Source organism: Osmerus mordax, chromosome 3 (assembly GCF_038355195.1).
Source record: "Osmerus mordax isolate fOsmMor3 chromosome 3, fOsmMor3.pri, whole genome shotgun sequence".
NCBI classification, from domain to species: domain Eukaryota; kingdom Metazoa; phylum Chordata; class Actinopteri; order Osmeriformes; family Osmeridae; genus Osmerus; species Osmerus mordax.
This window is the reverse complement of record NC_090052.1, coordinates 3,187,641-3,201,415: the sequence shown is the minus strand read 5'-3', so window position 1 is coordinate 3,201,415 and position 13,775 is coordinate 3,187,641. Positions and strand designations below refer to the sequence as shown.

Here is a 13,775-nt window from a genome sequence, read left to right as displayed (position 1 = left end):
GGGCGTGTGGGGTAGGAAGTTGTCCATGTGAACTGTTCAACACAGGTTCAACAGCTAAATAGCGATCACATTTTGCTTCTGAATCTGAAGAAAATAAACGTCACTGGTGAGTGCAGATATTTGTAAGCATACTTCAGTTTCAAGTTTAGACATCATCAAAAATGTATCGCTTAATTAATTAAAACTTGTGTAACTCACCTAGCCCTTGCTAGCTTGTTAGCAGCTAACTGTAAAATATATAAATTATATAGTCAGATACACCTCTGTAGTTAAATTATTGTTTGTGACTTCTTGTTGGGAAAAGGGTTGAATAATAATCTATGTCATACTAATAGTTCTAATAGCAACATATTCTAGAAGCATGTTATCTAGTGGTCCCGAGTGCTTATCTCTGAAAGCCCATTGCACTCGAACGCATAATCACGTCTTCACATTTGTCTGCAGTTCAAACAGCACCAATTGCACGTGTGCAGTTTATGTTTTTGTGTGAAATACGTTCACACAAAAAGACTCTGGTATTGAAAACACGATGTTAAAATGCAGAACAGACTATACCCAAGTCATCCTCTTATTTCAGTGAGCAGTGCCATGGTTACTGAAGGGGAGCCCTCAGACTGGGTGAAAGTGCTACACCTGTTGGTGCTGTCTTTCTCATGGGGCATGCAGGTGTGGGTGTCCTTCATAGCAGGTGAGAGACTGAGTGTTTGTGTCTCTGTTGTCATGTCAAATAACAGCTGTGTCTGTGTGTCCCTGCTGGATTATTTAGCCATTTAAAATCACATGAAGTGCCTCTCTTTCACCTGCTCTTTCTGCCTCTTCATCTCCACCTCCAGGGTTTGCTCTCGTGAAGCAGGTGACCCTGCACACGTTTGGCCTGGTGCAGAGTAAACTCTTCCCCGTTTACTTCTACTGCCTGCTGGGCTGCAACTTTGCCAGCCTGGCAGTGTATGCCGTATACCACCCCAGAGAGCTCCTGGACTGGCACGAGAGTCTGCAGGTCAGGCCAAACCACCCGTGCTCACGTTAGACACGTGGCATGTGTCCAGAGAGAGGAAGGCCAGTCGAGTGCCAAGTCTCTAAAAAGGAGCACCATGATTTGCACCCGTCACCGCCTCTATTTCCCGAGACGGCGTATCAGTTCACTTAGGTACACGGGGTACAAAGTGACATGGTTGTGCACGGGGTTCATCTCTCCTCCTTGTCTTCCAGATGGGGCTGTACCTCGTGGCCCTGGTCATGGCGGGCCTGAACGCCCAGTGGTTCGGCCCCTCGGCCACGGAGGTCATGCTGAAGCTGCGGGAGGTGGAGAAGGAGCACGGCCTGGGGGAGCAGGTCGGTCTGGGCAGCCAGAAGGAGGCGTACGCCAAGCTGAAAGAGCAGGATCCCAAATATAAGGCCTGCAAGAAGACCTTTGGTCAGTACCACGGCCTGTCTAACCTCTGCAACCTGATAGGGTTCCTGTGCACCACCACTAACCTCGTCTACGTAGCCCTCCATCTGAGCTCCATCTAGGCCGAGACGTTATGTCTGTCTCCCTGCGTGTCACAGAGTAGCTCGGATGATCCAGAACCGGCATTTGATCTCATCCTTGAGGATACAAATGGAAAACAGCTGACGATTGGGTCAAAACTGATAATCTTTGTGAATGCAGATTGCATATTGAATTCCATACAGAAGCCTGTAAACTTAAATGCAAAGTTCTAAGCTTGATTGACAGGTTCTCTGTCAACTAAAAATGGCTGGCATTCCACTGGCTAAACCGTGTTCCATAAATGTGCCTTAACATTACAGTTCTGGTTTGTTGTTTGCTTGTTTTGTTAGAGTAAGCACATAATAAGGGACTGTAGTGATGGCTCCAGAGCCTCTGGCCCATCTTAGTTTCTATCACTGGGCCCCTCACATCAGAGAAGGTAGCTCACCATTTCTGAGCCCTGTGTTTCCCTAATGTTAAACTCACCATGTTTCCAGGATGAATGTCTAGGTGGCAACCTTTTGACTCTAAACTAAATCTTATAACACATCAAAATCTTATAACATCTTGTCTGAGTATGTTCTGGTATTGTACTCATTATTAATAATGAAACTATGGACTCTGAGCTAAAGTGTTTTTGGGCAGATTGCACTGTTGACCTGCATTTCTGAATTGAATGTCATGTGTATTACTATCCACTAGGTGATGATGTTTAGGCAAATATATCATTCCAGTAGGATGACTTGTACTGCTCAGTGAAATAGCAAGAAGGTTCCTTACTCGGAATTATCACTTTGATACAAAGTTGTATTTCCATTTGAATAAAAAATTAAGAATCCTGTGTTTAATTTTGTCTTGTTGGTTAAGGTCATGTTGCACTCATGCCAGTGGTATTTCACTCCAGAGTTAAAATACTACATTCAAGCATTCAATTCAACACTTATCTACTGATCTATTTAAGCTCATCTGTTTTAATCTTTTGTGTTTTGCTGGTTGAAGGACACAACGTCATTTGGCACGGGCGGGGAATCGAACTGGCAACCTTGAGATTACTAGCCCGACTCCCTCACCGCTCAGCCATCTTAGTCAGATGGCTGAGCGGTGAGGGAGTCGGGCTAGTAATCTCAAGGTTGCCAGTTCGATTCCCCGCCCGTGCCAAATGACGTTGTGTCCTTGGGCAAGGCACTTCACCCTACTTGCTTCGGGGAGAATGTCCCTGTACTTACTGTAAGTCGCTCTGTATAAGAGCGTCTGCTAAATGACTAAATGTAAGTAGATTTTTTTATCACGTTTGCTTCACGTTTTGCGTGATAAGAGTATCATAAATACATAAGTTCATTTATTCACACAAGGTGAATGATTACATTTACATTACGTCATTTAGCAGACGCTGTTATCCAGAGCGACTTACAGTAAGTACAGGGACATTCTCCCCGAGGCAAGTAGGGTGAAGTGCCTTGCCCAAGGCCACAACGTCAGTTGGCATGACCGGGAATCGAACTAGCAACCTTCGGATTACTAGCCCGTTTCCCTCACTGACTCCCTGTATGTCCCCAGAGGCTGAGTAGACACATTCTCTTCAGCACAGGTAGACTCCTTGTTTTGTCAGTGCTGCTTCACAGCAACAAGACAATTACATTCTTTTAGCTCCATAACAAGTTAGCCTTGTTTGTGGTTCCCATTTCCCATCCCATTTCAACTTTTTGTGTGTGACCTTGTTATGATTCTATTTAGGAGGCAACAGAGACACATGTGAGGGTCTGGTCAGAGAGTCGACTCAGTGACACGGGTCAGGGAGACAGGCTAAACCCTGGGGTTATTGGGGAATTTCTTGACACAAGGAAGTGTATGAAACTCCAGGAAACATGCTCTCATTAATATTTACACCAGGAAATAAGTTGGCTTTACAATGAAAGCAAATGTGTATTTGTACAAGTGCCAGTGTACAGCTGTCTAAACTAGTTTACCATCTCCATTCAGTGCACTACATGAGGACTCATGGAGTATATCTTTGATTATCCGCAAACTCAAGTTCAACTTGCTGACTAAACTATGAGTTTAGTCAGCCGTTTTAACAGGGAAACAATGTGTATTTTGTAGACTTTAAATTATTATTTCGAGTGTAGGTTATTTACTAGACCATAAAGCAGTAGCCACCCCCCTCTCCCCCTTCATTTTAAGATGTGATCCCCCCCAAAAAAACATTGACTAGCTACTGCTATACTGTGTGTGTGAGTGAGTGAGAGAGATTTATTAGACACCTTGGTAGGACTACCTAGGCTGGCCACTCCAGTACTGCCAGTTCTACGGTCCTTTCTCTTGCGGGGTACTCCTTTGTACACAGTGGAAAGATCCGGGAGCTGCCTCTTCCAATCCTCAGACAGACACTCAAAGGGAAACGGCGTGCCGAGCAAGCAAGGGGAGGCAGAAGGAAGATTTTTGATTGTTTAGAAACACTTTTATGTGATTTTTACTGTCCTTCTACTCAGCCAAAGATAGACAAAGCTTCTCGCAGTCGAAGAGGATCCATAGGCTGTAAGATAATAAAAAGGTAGGGATTTGGGAAAGTTTTGTTTCTTTTTGTAACCGAGGCAAGCCTGCCTACTCCATTTCCTTTATGTCAAATTCGACATATATGGGTATGTTTTTGGCTTACTAGTTGCAACTATGTATAAGTATATTTAACACCCTTTGAAATGTGTAAGTTGCCAACACTGTTTTGAGCAATTGCCTGTAGCATTTAGCATCGCCAACATAGCAAACGCCTACGATGACAGGTTGTCACATTTTTGGGAATCTAAAAGGTCTGTAGCATACTTTTCATAATGACAAATATTATTATTATTTTTTCCCTTGTAAATCAAACAAGTGTGAGTAAATTTAAGCTAGCTTACGTAAAATGCATGTAACTCGGTAACTTCCTTACATTTCTCCATTCAATTACCTTACCTTTGTGTACAACCATAAAAAAACTGATTTGACAGCTGTTATAATCAAACGAGTTAATTTCCTGCAACAGTCGGGGGGTCGGAGGGCCCTTAAACTCAGCAAACAGTGCCAGCTGACAGAAAGACAGAGGGAGGGCGGCTCTATTTGCTTTATTGAATTTAATGCCAGTGCGTTGTAGACCATTTCAACGGTAGTTCGGCACAATTATATTGGCAGATGGCCTATGCACTTTGTAACTTAATACCATGGCTGCAGGTCCATTAACGGAGGCTTCCTGATACTCACGAGTCACCACCACTTTAATTTCTCTCTAAAATGTATGATACATGACCTGTGATTTAATTTCTTCAGTTTAATTGTGTGTCTGTTTACTTCAATGTGAAGGTACAGCTGTGTCCATGCCGATATTGTTAATTTGATTTCGACATTATTTTATTCAACAGGTTAGAGGTACTGCAGTACCAGATTGGTTATTAGTCCTGTGCTGTACAGAGGCCGTTCTTACTGGCTGTGTAGATGTGGGGGCCATGTGACTGGTTTTACCTCAGGCTTAAGTCCTGCTAGCCGCCTGGCAGGAAGGGAAAACAACATATGATCAACTACTGGTTTACTCATGGGGGCTTTGCACGCAGCAGGAGTCAGTGGTGCTGTGCTGACTGAAAACGTGGGTGTAGTTGAGCAGTTCTGTCACCTATATTGATACATAACTATCTGGCCCTGTACTCTAAACTACAGCACACTTTGATATTTAAATATTGATATTTACAGTAAAAGGACAAACTAAATGACCACCAGTGAATGGCCTGATCTCAAGCCAGATAAGTGTCATGTGACAAGATTATCCTAAAAGGGTTTTGTGAAATTGAAGGGTTGAATTGTGGCATAGTTGGTGCACTGATTAGTTTGTCTGTGAATGTATTGAGAAAGCAATGTTATGTTGCTGCTTGGTCTTTTGTTCCTTCTAGGTAGTGAGGAAACGCATATTTAAAGGAACTTGTTTCAACACCTGTCATTGCCGCAACTTTGCAGCAAACATGCTGATTAAAAACTTTTACTTGGGTCAATTGGTGTGGCAGATTAGGTTTTTATACAACTCCAGACCCTATCGATAGAGCCTTATTTTGGATGTGTGAAGCTTTCTCTTTCTCCCAGTTTCATTATTACCCATTCTCATTAACTCTCTCTCTCTCTTTCTCTCAATCTTTTACTCTCCCATTCTGTCTCCTTCATTTGCTCTCTCTCTCTCTCTCTCTCTCTCTCTCTCTCTCTCTCTCTCTCTCTCTCTCTCTCTCTCTCTCTGTGTCTCTCTCTCTCTCTCTCTCTCTCTCTCTCTCTGTGTCTCTCTCTCTCTCTCTCTCTCTGTGTCTCTGTGTCTCTCTTTCTCTCTCTCTCTCTCTCTCTCTTTGTACCTGCATGTCTGGGCCGATTGATAGCAGGGTGTGCTGTGCTTCAGAGTGAGCTGAGCTGGCCTCACTAATGGGTCTGCTTCAGCCAGCTTTGTTGCTTTGTTCTGTCTCCACGGAGACGCAGATCATCAGAGGAAAGCTGTAGTCGGGCTCGAAGGATCAGAGGCGGAGAGAGAGGGGGGTGGCGAGGAGATAGGAGGAGGATTGAGGTGGACGGGGTTGAGGGGAAAGGAGGAGAGCGGAGGGAGAGAGAGAGAGAGAGAGAGAGGGAGAGGGAGAGGCTCTTTGGTTCACCCTCCCATCATTTCGAATGATTGAGACTGCACCGAGGTCGCGCTGAAAGCAGATCACCGTCCAGGAGAGATGAGCAGCTCTTCCTCTTCTCGAGGTCCACATCCATGCACGCTGGCAGTCAATACATCACCATTGCTACACACATGCACGCTGGCAGTCACATGACAAACCAACCCCATCCTGGTGTGAGCTCACAGGATGTCCAAATGTCCTCGTTGTTGGCCTTGTGACAGCAAGAAAACCAGGATGTCAATGCCAAGGTAAACCAAAACACTCTATCCACCCCTCCCCTCTTTCCACTCACTTCCCCCTCCCCTCCTGTAGATGGCGACGGTGGGTGAATCCCGATTACAGCAGCAGCCGTCCCCGAAGGACGCGGCGGACCAGAACTTTGACTACATGTTCAAGCTGCTGATCATCGGCAACAGCAGCGTTGGCAAGACCAGCTTCCTGTTCCGCTACGCCGACGACTCGTTCACCTCCGCCTTTGTCAGCACCGTGGGCATCGACTTCAAGGTCAAGACCATCTTCCGCAACGACAAGAGGATCAAGCTGCAGATTTGGGTGAGCTGGAAGCTGTGACGGTCGGGTTATGATAGCGATGCTCACACGAGTCCAGTTCCTGGGGTCATAATCTCTGGTAGATGAAGCAACTGTAAATATATCTCCAAACTCCAGTCTATGGTACCTAATGGTAATAGATACACCATCATACTTCATAATCTGTTCATCACCAAAGGGATAGGCTACCACCTGTGACTTGACTTACTGTTTGCATGTTAAATATGGCCCATCACCCTAACCCTTCCTGCTTCTCCATGTTCCCTTCCTCCTATCTTTCTTCAGACAGTTTTACAGTCCTCCTTCAGGTTCACCCGGTTCTTGCCATGACACACTGTCCCTGGCAGATCTGCATAAAAAATAATTATCGGGTTGTGTTACGTACTACAAATGCCTCCTCGGAATACTACAAGTCTACAATGAGTCATGCTCAAATACGGCCCTCCTTCAGGTTCTCATCTCCTGGTTCATTGAAGCACCGGCTGTGACACAGGCTTTCAGTTCCACTTACCAAACTCCTAAACCACGATGTTCCTGGTCAAGGCTTCGTGTTCCACCAGACTTGGCAGGTAGTTCTAGAACATGTGAGGTTCTGTAAAGTTCCTTCCATCCACCCCAGGCAGTCCAGTTGAGGTGGACACCATGCTGTTCAATTACCAGTTTTGTTGCCAGTAAACTAGCCACAGATGTGGTTGGGATGATCTGTTTCAAGTTACGTGGGCTTGCGTATGCAAGCTACTGGTCTCTCGACCATTCCATCCAAAGCAAAGAGGGTTTCAAGAAAGATTGTTTAACAGCTCAAGTGTCCACACCAAAACACACACTCAGCCACTTAGACAAGAGCAGGCCAGGCCAAATCAGACATGCTTTCCTCCAGCAGACTGGGTGTGCTAGTGGAGGCAGTCTACGGTATAGAAAAAATCTAAGCCTGTACAGATCATGGAGGACTATGGAGCAGGCCATCCATACCGCAGAGTTCATTAATCGGTTGACAAACACCGTTCCCTCACTGGCTGCTTGAGTGTTTTCAGGGTGTGGATGTAGCAGGAATCTCTTTTGAAAGGGAGGCTCTCCTTCTTGAGAGCACAAATATAATGTTGAGCAAAGTTAATGTTCAACGGGGGTTGAGTCAAACACCTGTCTTTAAGAGTTTCGCCTGGTTGACTCCAGGGGAACACATGCGTGTCGGGCCACAGGCGTAAGCTGGTGATGATGACAACAGCAGGCGTGCTTGTCACCTGTACAATGACGGACACACACACACACACACACAATCTGCTTTGCAGGAAGTCTGGTCCAGGAGCTTTTGTGTGTGTGTGTGTATGTATGTATGTTTGTGTAAGTGTGTGTGTTGCTGCTGTGTGTATGCGGCAGGTGATGCATACACAGTGAACAGGCCTTATGACGTCACTGTGGGCCCCTTCGTAGATGTTTATAGGGGCCCTGGGGAGCAGTCTATTTGGTTACGCTGACATAAGTTCTATTATCCTGACAAATATTTGATCAGCCCTGCGCACATCAGATAAGAATGCATGGATCTGGTCTCTGTCCTTCATCAATGGAAGGGAAAAGGACCTCGGAGATGAAACAGATGCCTCATCCCCCCCCCCCCCCCCCCCCCCCCCCATGCCCGCACGAAGACACTGAGCATGAGCGCGATAGCCACTATACACACACACACACACACGCACTCTCAGAACCACTTGGTCCATGTTTTTCCTGTGGCCTTTCTCTATTATACCAACAGCTGTGTGTATTGTGGTTTAGAGAGTACAGAGAGACCCGGTCAGGTTGGACTGTCTGCCGGCCAACACACTTAATCCCCCTCCCCCCCTCTAATAGAACATTCATAACCCCCTGAGCAACCTCCCAGCCCTCACTCCAGCCCCCTCAGTGATGCAAGAGCCTCTTATGCTAATGAAGGACCCAGGCCAGGTTACCAGGCGACCGCCAGAGGTGCCTGAGATGGTTGCCGTGCCAACTCAGTCCCCTCTCTCACCTGTTTGTGTGCGTGTGTGTTTGTTTGGGGGGGGGGGGGGGGGGGGGGGGGGGGGGGGGGGGGGGGGGGGCGCGGGGGCGGGGCCTGAATCCATCGTTTTTTACAGTACTCGTGTTTGTTAAGCTTCCAACGAGGGCCACCGCGACGTCACGCTCGACTTGATTAGAAGACGTTTCCGGTAAACGGGCGTGAGGGCGTAGGGAGGCCTGTCTCTCCTCCCTCTTCATTCTCGTCCTCCTCCTCTTCCTGTCGTTGTCTTACCCTGGGTCGTTTGACCGCGCAGTTAGGATGAAGGGCAGGGGCTCCAGGTGCCCTTGGCGGTTCGATGATGATCTGTGATGGAGAACGAGCCGGCATCAGAGGGTGTAGGGTTATGAGGGTTATGAGTGGTTTTACAGCAAGCCTTCGTAGGGCTGAATCCTCAAAGCGACTCGCGATCATTCAAGTTTATCACGTTGGAACGGTCGATTTCCGTGACCCCTGATTTCACGTTGTCTTTATTCTTAAGAATAATAGTCAATTCAATTGTATACTGTTCTTGTCATGACTCATGTTAGATGCTCTGTAGAAGGAAGGCGTGTAGGGAGGCATGGCAATGCTGCCCCCTTCTGGTCCAACAATACCTGTTCACAATCTGACCTCGGTATGACGATTAGATTCCATGATTAGATTAGATAAACCTTTTATGGTCACAATCTCACTTATAATAGGCAGTTAGCATCTAACCAGAAATGCAAATAGTAATAACTTAAAAGCAGAAGCATGAAGTGCAAACAAAGTAAATGGTGTGCGTGTGTGTGTCCGTGCGTGTGTGTGTCCGTGCGTGTGTGTGCGTGCGTGTGTGTGTCCGTGCGTGTGCATCAGGACACAGCGGGCCAGGAGCGCTATCGGACCATCACCACAGCCTACTACAGAGGAGCCATGGGCTTCCTGCTCATGTACGACATCACCAACCAGGACTCCTTCAACGCCGTGCAGGACTGGTGAGTCTGCGAAGGGAGACGGGACTCCGTCGCACCGCTGCCGTCGGGGCGACTCCTCTCAATTCAAGGAGTTGAATTGAGAAGAAGGCACTGGCAGACGCTCGAGCCTTGTAGAGTTCCAATCCATCTTTTCACTTGGTTTGGGCTTTTTCCGTACTGGCTCTTTAAGCCTTTAATCAGCTGACCTGACTTTATTCTGCCACTGCTAGGGGTCAGTAGAATAGATTCATAAGACACAAGATGATGGTGACTATGGTTCTCTCTTCCATTCCCTCCCTCTCCTCTCTCTGTTCAGGGCCACCCAGATCAAGACGTACTCGTGGGACAACGCCCAGGTGATCATGGTGGGGAACAAGTGCGACCTGGAGGATGACCGGATCGTGCCCACGGAGGACAGCCACAGGCTGGCAGAGGATCTGGGTGAGGCGGGGCCTGGCAGCGGCCCACACCAGCCTGAAAACCTCCCGCACTTTCCATTACGGACTCTGTTCGCTTGATTTTAAAACATGCCTCCTCCACCGTTGTCTCCCTCCCCCTCCGTTTCTTTTTCTTTCTCCCCCATCCCTCTGTCTCTCTCTCTCTCTCCTTCCACATCCCTCTCTTTGTCCCTCTCCCATCCCTCTCTTTCTCGCTCACCCATCCCTCTGTCTCTCTCTCTCACCCATCCTCTCTCTCTCTCTCTCTCTCTCTCTCTCATATTGCTCTCTTTCTCTTCCCCCCCCGCCCCTCTCTCTTCCATTCCTTTCGTTCTCTCCAGGGTTCCAGTTCTTCGAGGCCAGCGCCAAAGACAACATGAACGTGAAGCAGGTGTTCGAGCGGCTGGTGGACGTCATCTGCGACAAGATGAACGAGAGCATGGCCGGGGATGCCAGCCTCATGTCCAATCACAGGGCCTCCGACCTGCAGGACACGCCCCCGGTCAGCCACGGGGGCTGCGGCTGCTAAGCCGCCACGGCGTCACCCTCCGACCCTCTGCCTTCATCTCCTCCGGGTGTCCAGGCTCCACCCCCCTTCCCTGTCCTCTGTCAAAGCCTCCTCCCCTCACCGGGCCTCAAGTCCACCTCTCACCTCTCCACCCTCCACCCCAGCCCCACTACTCCTAGCCCCAAACACAGCCCCCTCCCCCCGTCCCCCGTCCCCATCAACCACCTCCACCACAAACCCACGCAGCAGCTCTGAGATAACCCGTCACCTCCTTACCCCTCCCAGGCCTCTTCCCCTGTTTGTGTTCCCCCCTCACGCCCCATCTCTCCTGGGGACTGTGCTAGTCCTGCGTTGGGCTGATACCCCAGCCACCCCCCCCCCTCCCCTCACACACACACACACACGCTCTCTCCCCCCTCAGTCAACTGCCTTCTCAGCATTGTCCTCTCTATGCACTTGTTGGCGTTTCAAAGTGAAACGGGTGTTTCTTGTGAGAAACCGGTATCACAAATGGCTTTACTGTTAGAGCCATTGAACGCAGTTTGTGGAAAGGCCGATGTGTTGTGTCGCATTGCCATTTTTGAACCATTGCCCGGTTTCACCTTTTGATAACATTTGTAAAACCACGCCACTGCAGTACGGTAAAAAGGACGAGAAAGAGACGAGTGCCCAGTATAAGACGGCCGACCTGAGAAAAGTGGATGTTCTGACACGTTGTACAGCAGTAATCCTCGGTATCTAACGAGCCTGAAGATACTTGGTGTTCCGAGCGTTTTGTCAGTAGCAACAACTCAACGTTATGTCATCAGCCGGGCATTTCAGACAATCAATCACTTTGCCTCGTTCAGCTCACCCACCTTCTTACAAGGCAAGGTTATGGTTCCATCTCCTCCTATGCTTGTTACCCTGTCGTAGAGGCCACCTAAGTCCATTAACACTATTCTGGTGCTTATTATGTTTTGCCAGTAGCCTGCCATGTATGGAAAGCCAGCCTCGGCCTTACTCACTGCAGTGAGAGCCCGAGGATACCGGTCTGCTGTAATGGAATGGCATTTTTTTGGGCACGCTAGAGGGTCTTTCAACCACTGTCACTGGTTGGTCACATGATCCACACACCCCTTGGTAACAGCGCGCCTCCGTTCAGTGTTCTGTCTCTCACACACACACGCACACACAAGCAGGCATGCAGAACACGCACATTATCACAGACACTTGAAGAATTACTGTGAAAACGACACAGTGTGTGCATGTGGTCCCTTCTAACACACACACACACACTGCCATGCTACTCTCATTGTCTGTGCAAGCTCCTGGCTGTCAGTTAGGGTCAGTGTCGGTCTCTGTCCCCAAAGTGGTTGACTCACATTGCCATGCCAACGTACGTTGCCTCCCCTCCCCTCTTCTCCTCTTCTCTACACTACTGCTGAAAGGGGGCAAGACTGACCAAAACCCTGCTCTCTCCCTCTCTGTTCTGCTGTCTCGCACAATGGCCTGTCTTGCCTGTGTCCACTGCTGAGCGCAGGCTACACTGTGCATGGGTGTATCGTAGACAGGTAATGCAGAGTTTAGTTATCGTGCATCGTCGATTCGCTCACCGATGACACTAAAAGCAGGACTTTTCATACCAGATTACAAGACGCTGCCTCCGAGGTGTTCCCTTGTCGCAGGACATCGTGGCTGTATGTACGTCCCTGCTGGCGAAGGACGATGTCTCACGTGTCCTGAAGGTCCAGCTGGCTCCAGTGTCTGGTGTTCCGCATTGACGGTTCAACGGACGACTCGGTGTCGTGTGGACAACGGTGTGGTTCCTAACAGACACTCGACTCGTTCCGGTTTGGCGCGTGAGCCTGTTAGTTGATGAAAGGACTGTGTGTATCCCTGATTTTTGTCTCCCTTTTTGTGTCCTTTTGTACCTTCCTGTTCACTCCAGATGTTGTAGGTCTCTTGCACCAGAAGAGAGGTAGTCACGCTGTCCATGTATTTCTTTATGTTCCACATAAAACTCTTGAGTTTGTCTGATGAAAACATTTATTAGAAGGTGTGTGTATAAAGTGAGTATATATATATATATTCATAAATGTGTTTGTGGAAATAAAAGAATGATGTAAAAAATAAAACACAAAAAAGGAGAAATCACATTTGTCATTTCTACTGTCCCGTAAACAAGCCAGAGCTGAAGAACAGGAACCACAATCACATTTACATTTAGTCATTTAGCAGACGCTCTTATCCAGAGCGACTTACAGTAAGTACAGGGACATTCCCCCGAGGCAAGTAGGGTGAAGTGCCTTGCCCAAGGACACGACGTCATTTGGCACGGCCGGGAATCGAACTGGCAACCTTCAGATTACTAGCCCGACTCCCTCACCGCTCAGCCATCTGACTCCCTATGCATTTCAACCTGTACAGCTTACAACACGTCTGTGGTTAGTCTGCTGATTGCATCTATAATTTATAGCATGGGACAGAGGCTTGGTGTTTTTATCCAACGACACAGAAAACCACATACTGCCATTGTCCCTCGTCCCCTCTTCCTTCCACCTCCCCTAAACCAGCCCCCCACAACCTGCCCGGTAGGTGCGTGGGTGCGTACGTGCACGTGGGTAGACATGCTGATTGCATCTGTCATCTAGAGCCGCATTGGACCGAGGCTTGTTTTTTTTATCTTCGCTGGGAAACCACACTCTGCCCATGGGAGGTTCGAGACCATTTCAACTGGGGGGTGGGTGGGGGTGGGGGGGGGGGCAAGCTGGAGCCAGTTGTACTGTCAGAGGGACAAGTTGCATTAAACATTATTGTCATATAGTTTTCTTCAAAGACCGTGTTTATAATTATCCAGTCCCCCCCCCCCCCCCCCCCCCCCAGAACCACCCCTGACTCTGCCATTCCCCCCGTCCCCCCCCGTCCCCTCTTCCTGCCTTCCTGCCACCTTCCTAATCCAGCCACCCACAAACTTCCCGGTGGGGCGTGCTTGTGTGCCTGCATGTGTGGAGACTTTGGCAAAACAACAGGCCCATGTGGGGGTTGTTTCCTAAGATCAGTAATGTCCAAACCAAAATGTTAGTGAGACTCAAGCCGCCCTCCAGAGAGGTGAAGGAGGCAATCGAGGTGCTGAGTTACCACATTCAAGGGGAGGTGGAGTAGATGGGGGGTGGGTCCTGTGAGGCAAAACGCCCCCATGCTTATCA

General features: G+C 48.4%; 2 protein-coding genes across 2 annotated transcripts; both read left to right on the top strand.

Moving 5' to 3' along the window:
* The first annotated feature begins 6 nt into the window (after positions 1-6).
* On the top strand, positions 7-2,309 carry tmem205 (transmembrane protein 205). Its single transcript, XM_067232601.1, has 4 exons — positions 7-106; positions 578-688; positions 834-997; positions 1,210-2,309. The coding sequence occupies exons 2-4, from the start codon at positions 589-591 to the stop codon at positions 1,510-1,512; spliced, it is 567 nt and encodes a 188-aa protein (XP_067088702.1). The 5' UTR covers positions 7-106; positions 578-588; the 3' UTR covers positions 1,513-2,309.
* Positions 2,310-3,799: 1,490 nt separating this feature from the next.
* On the top strand, positions 3,800-12,774 carry LOC136940282 (ras-related protein Rab-3D-like). Its single transcript, XM_067232330.1, has 5 exons — positions 3,800-4,022; positions 6,445-6,684; positions 9,545-9,663; positions 9,959-10,083; positions 10,421-12,774. Exons 2-5 carry the CDS (start codon positions 6,445-6,447, stop codon positions 10,606-10,608), a joined length of 672 nt encoding a protein of 223 aa, XP_067088431.1. The 5' UTR covers positions 3,800-4,022; the 3' UTR covers positions 10,609-12,774.
* Positions 12,775-13,775: the final 1,001 nt, after the last annotated feature.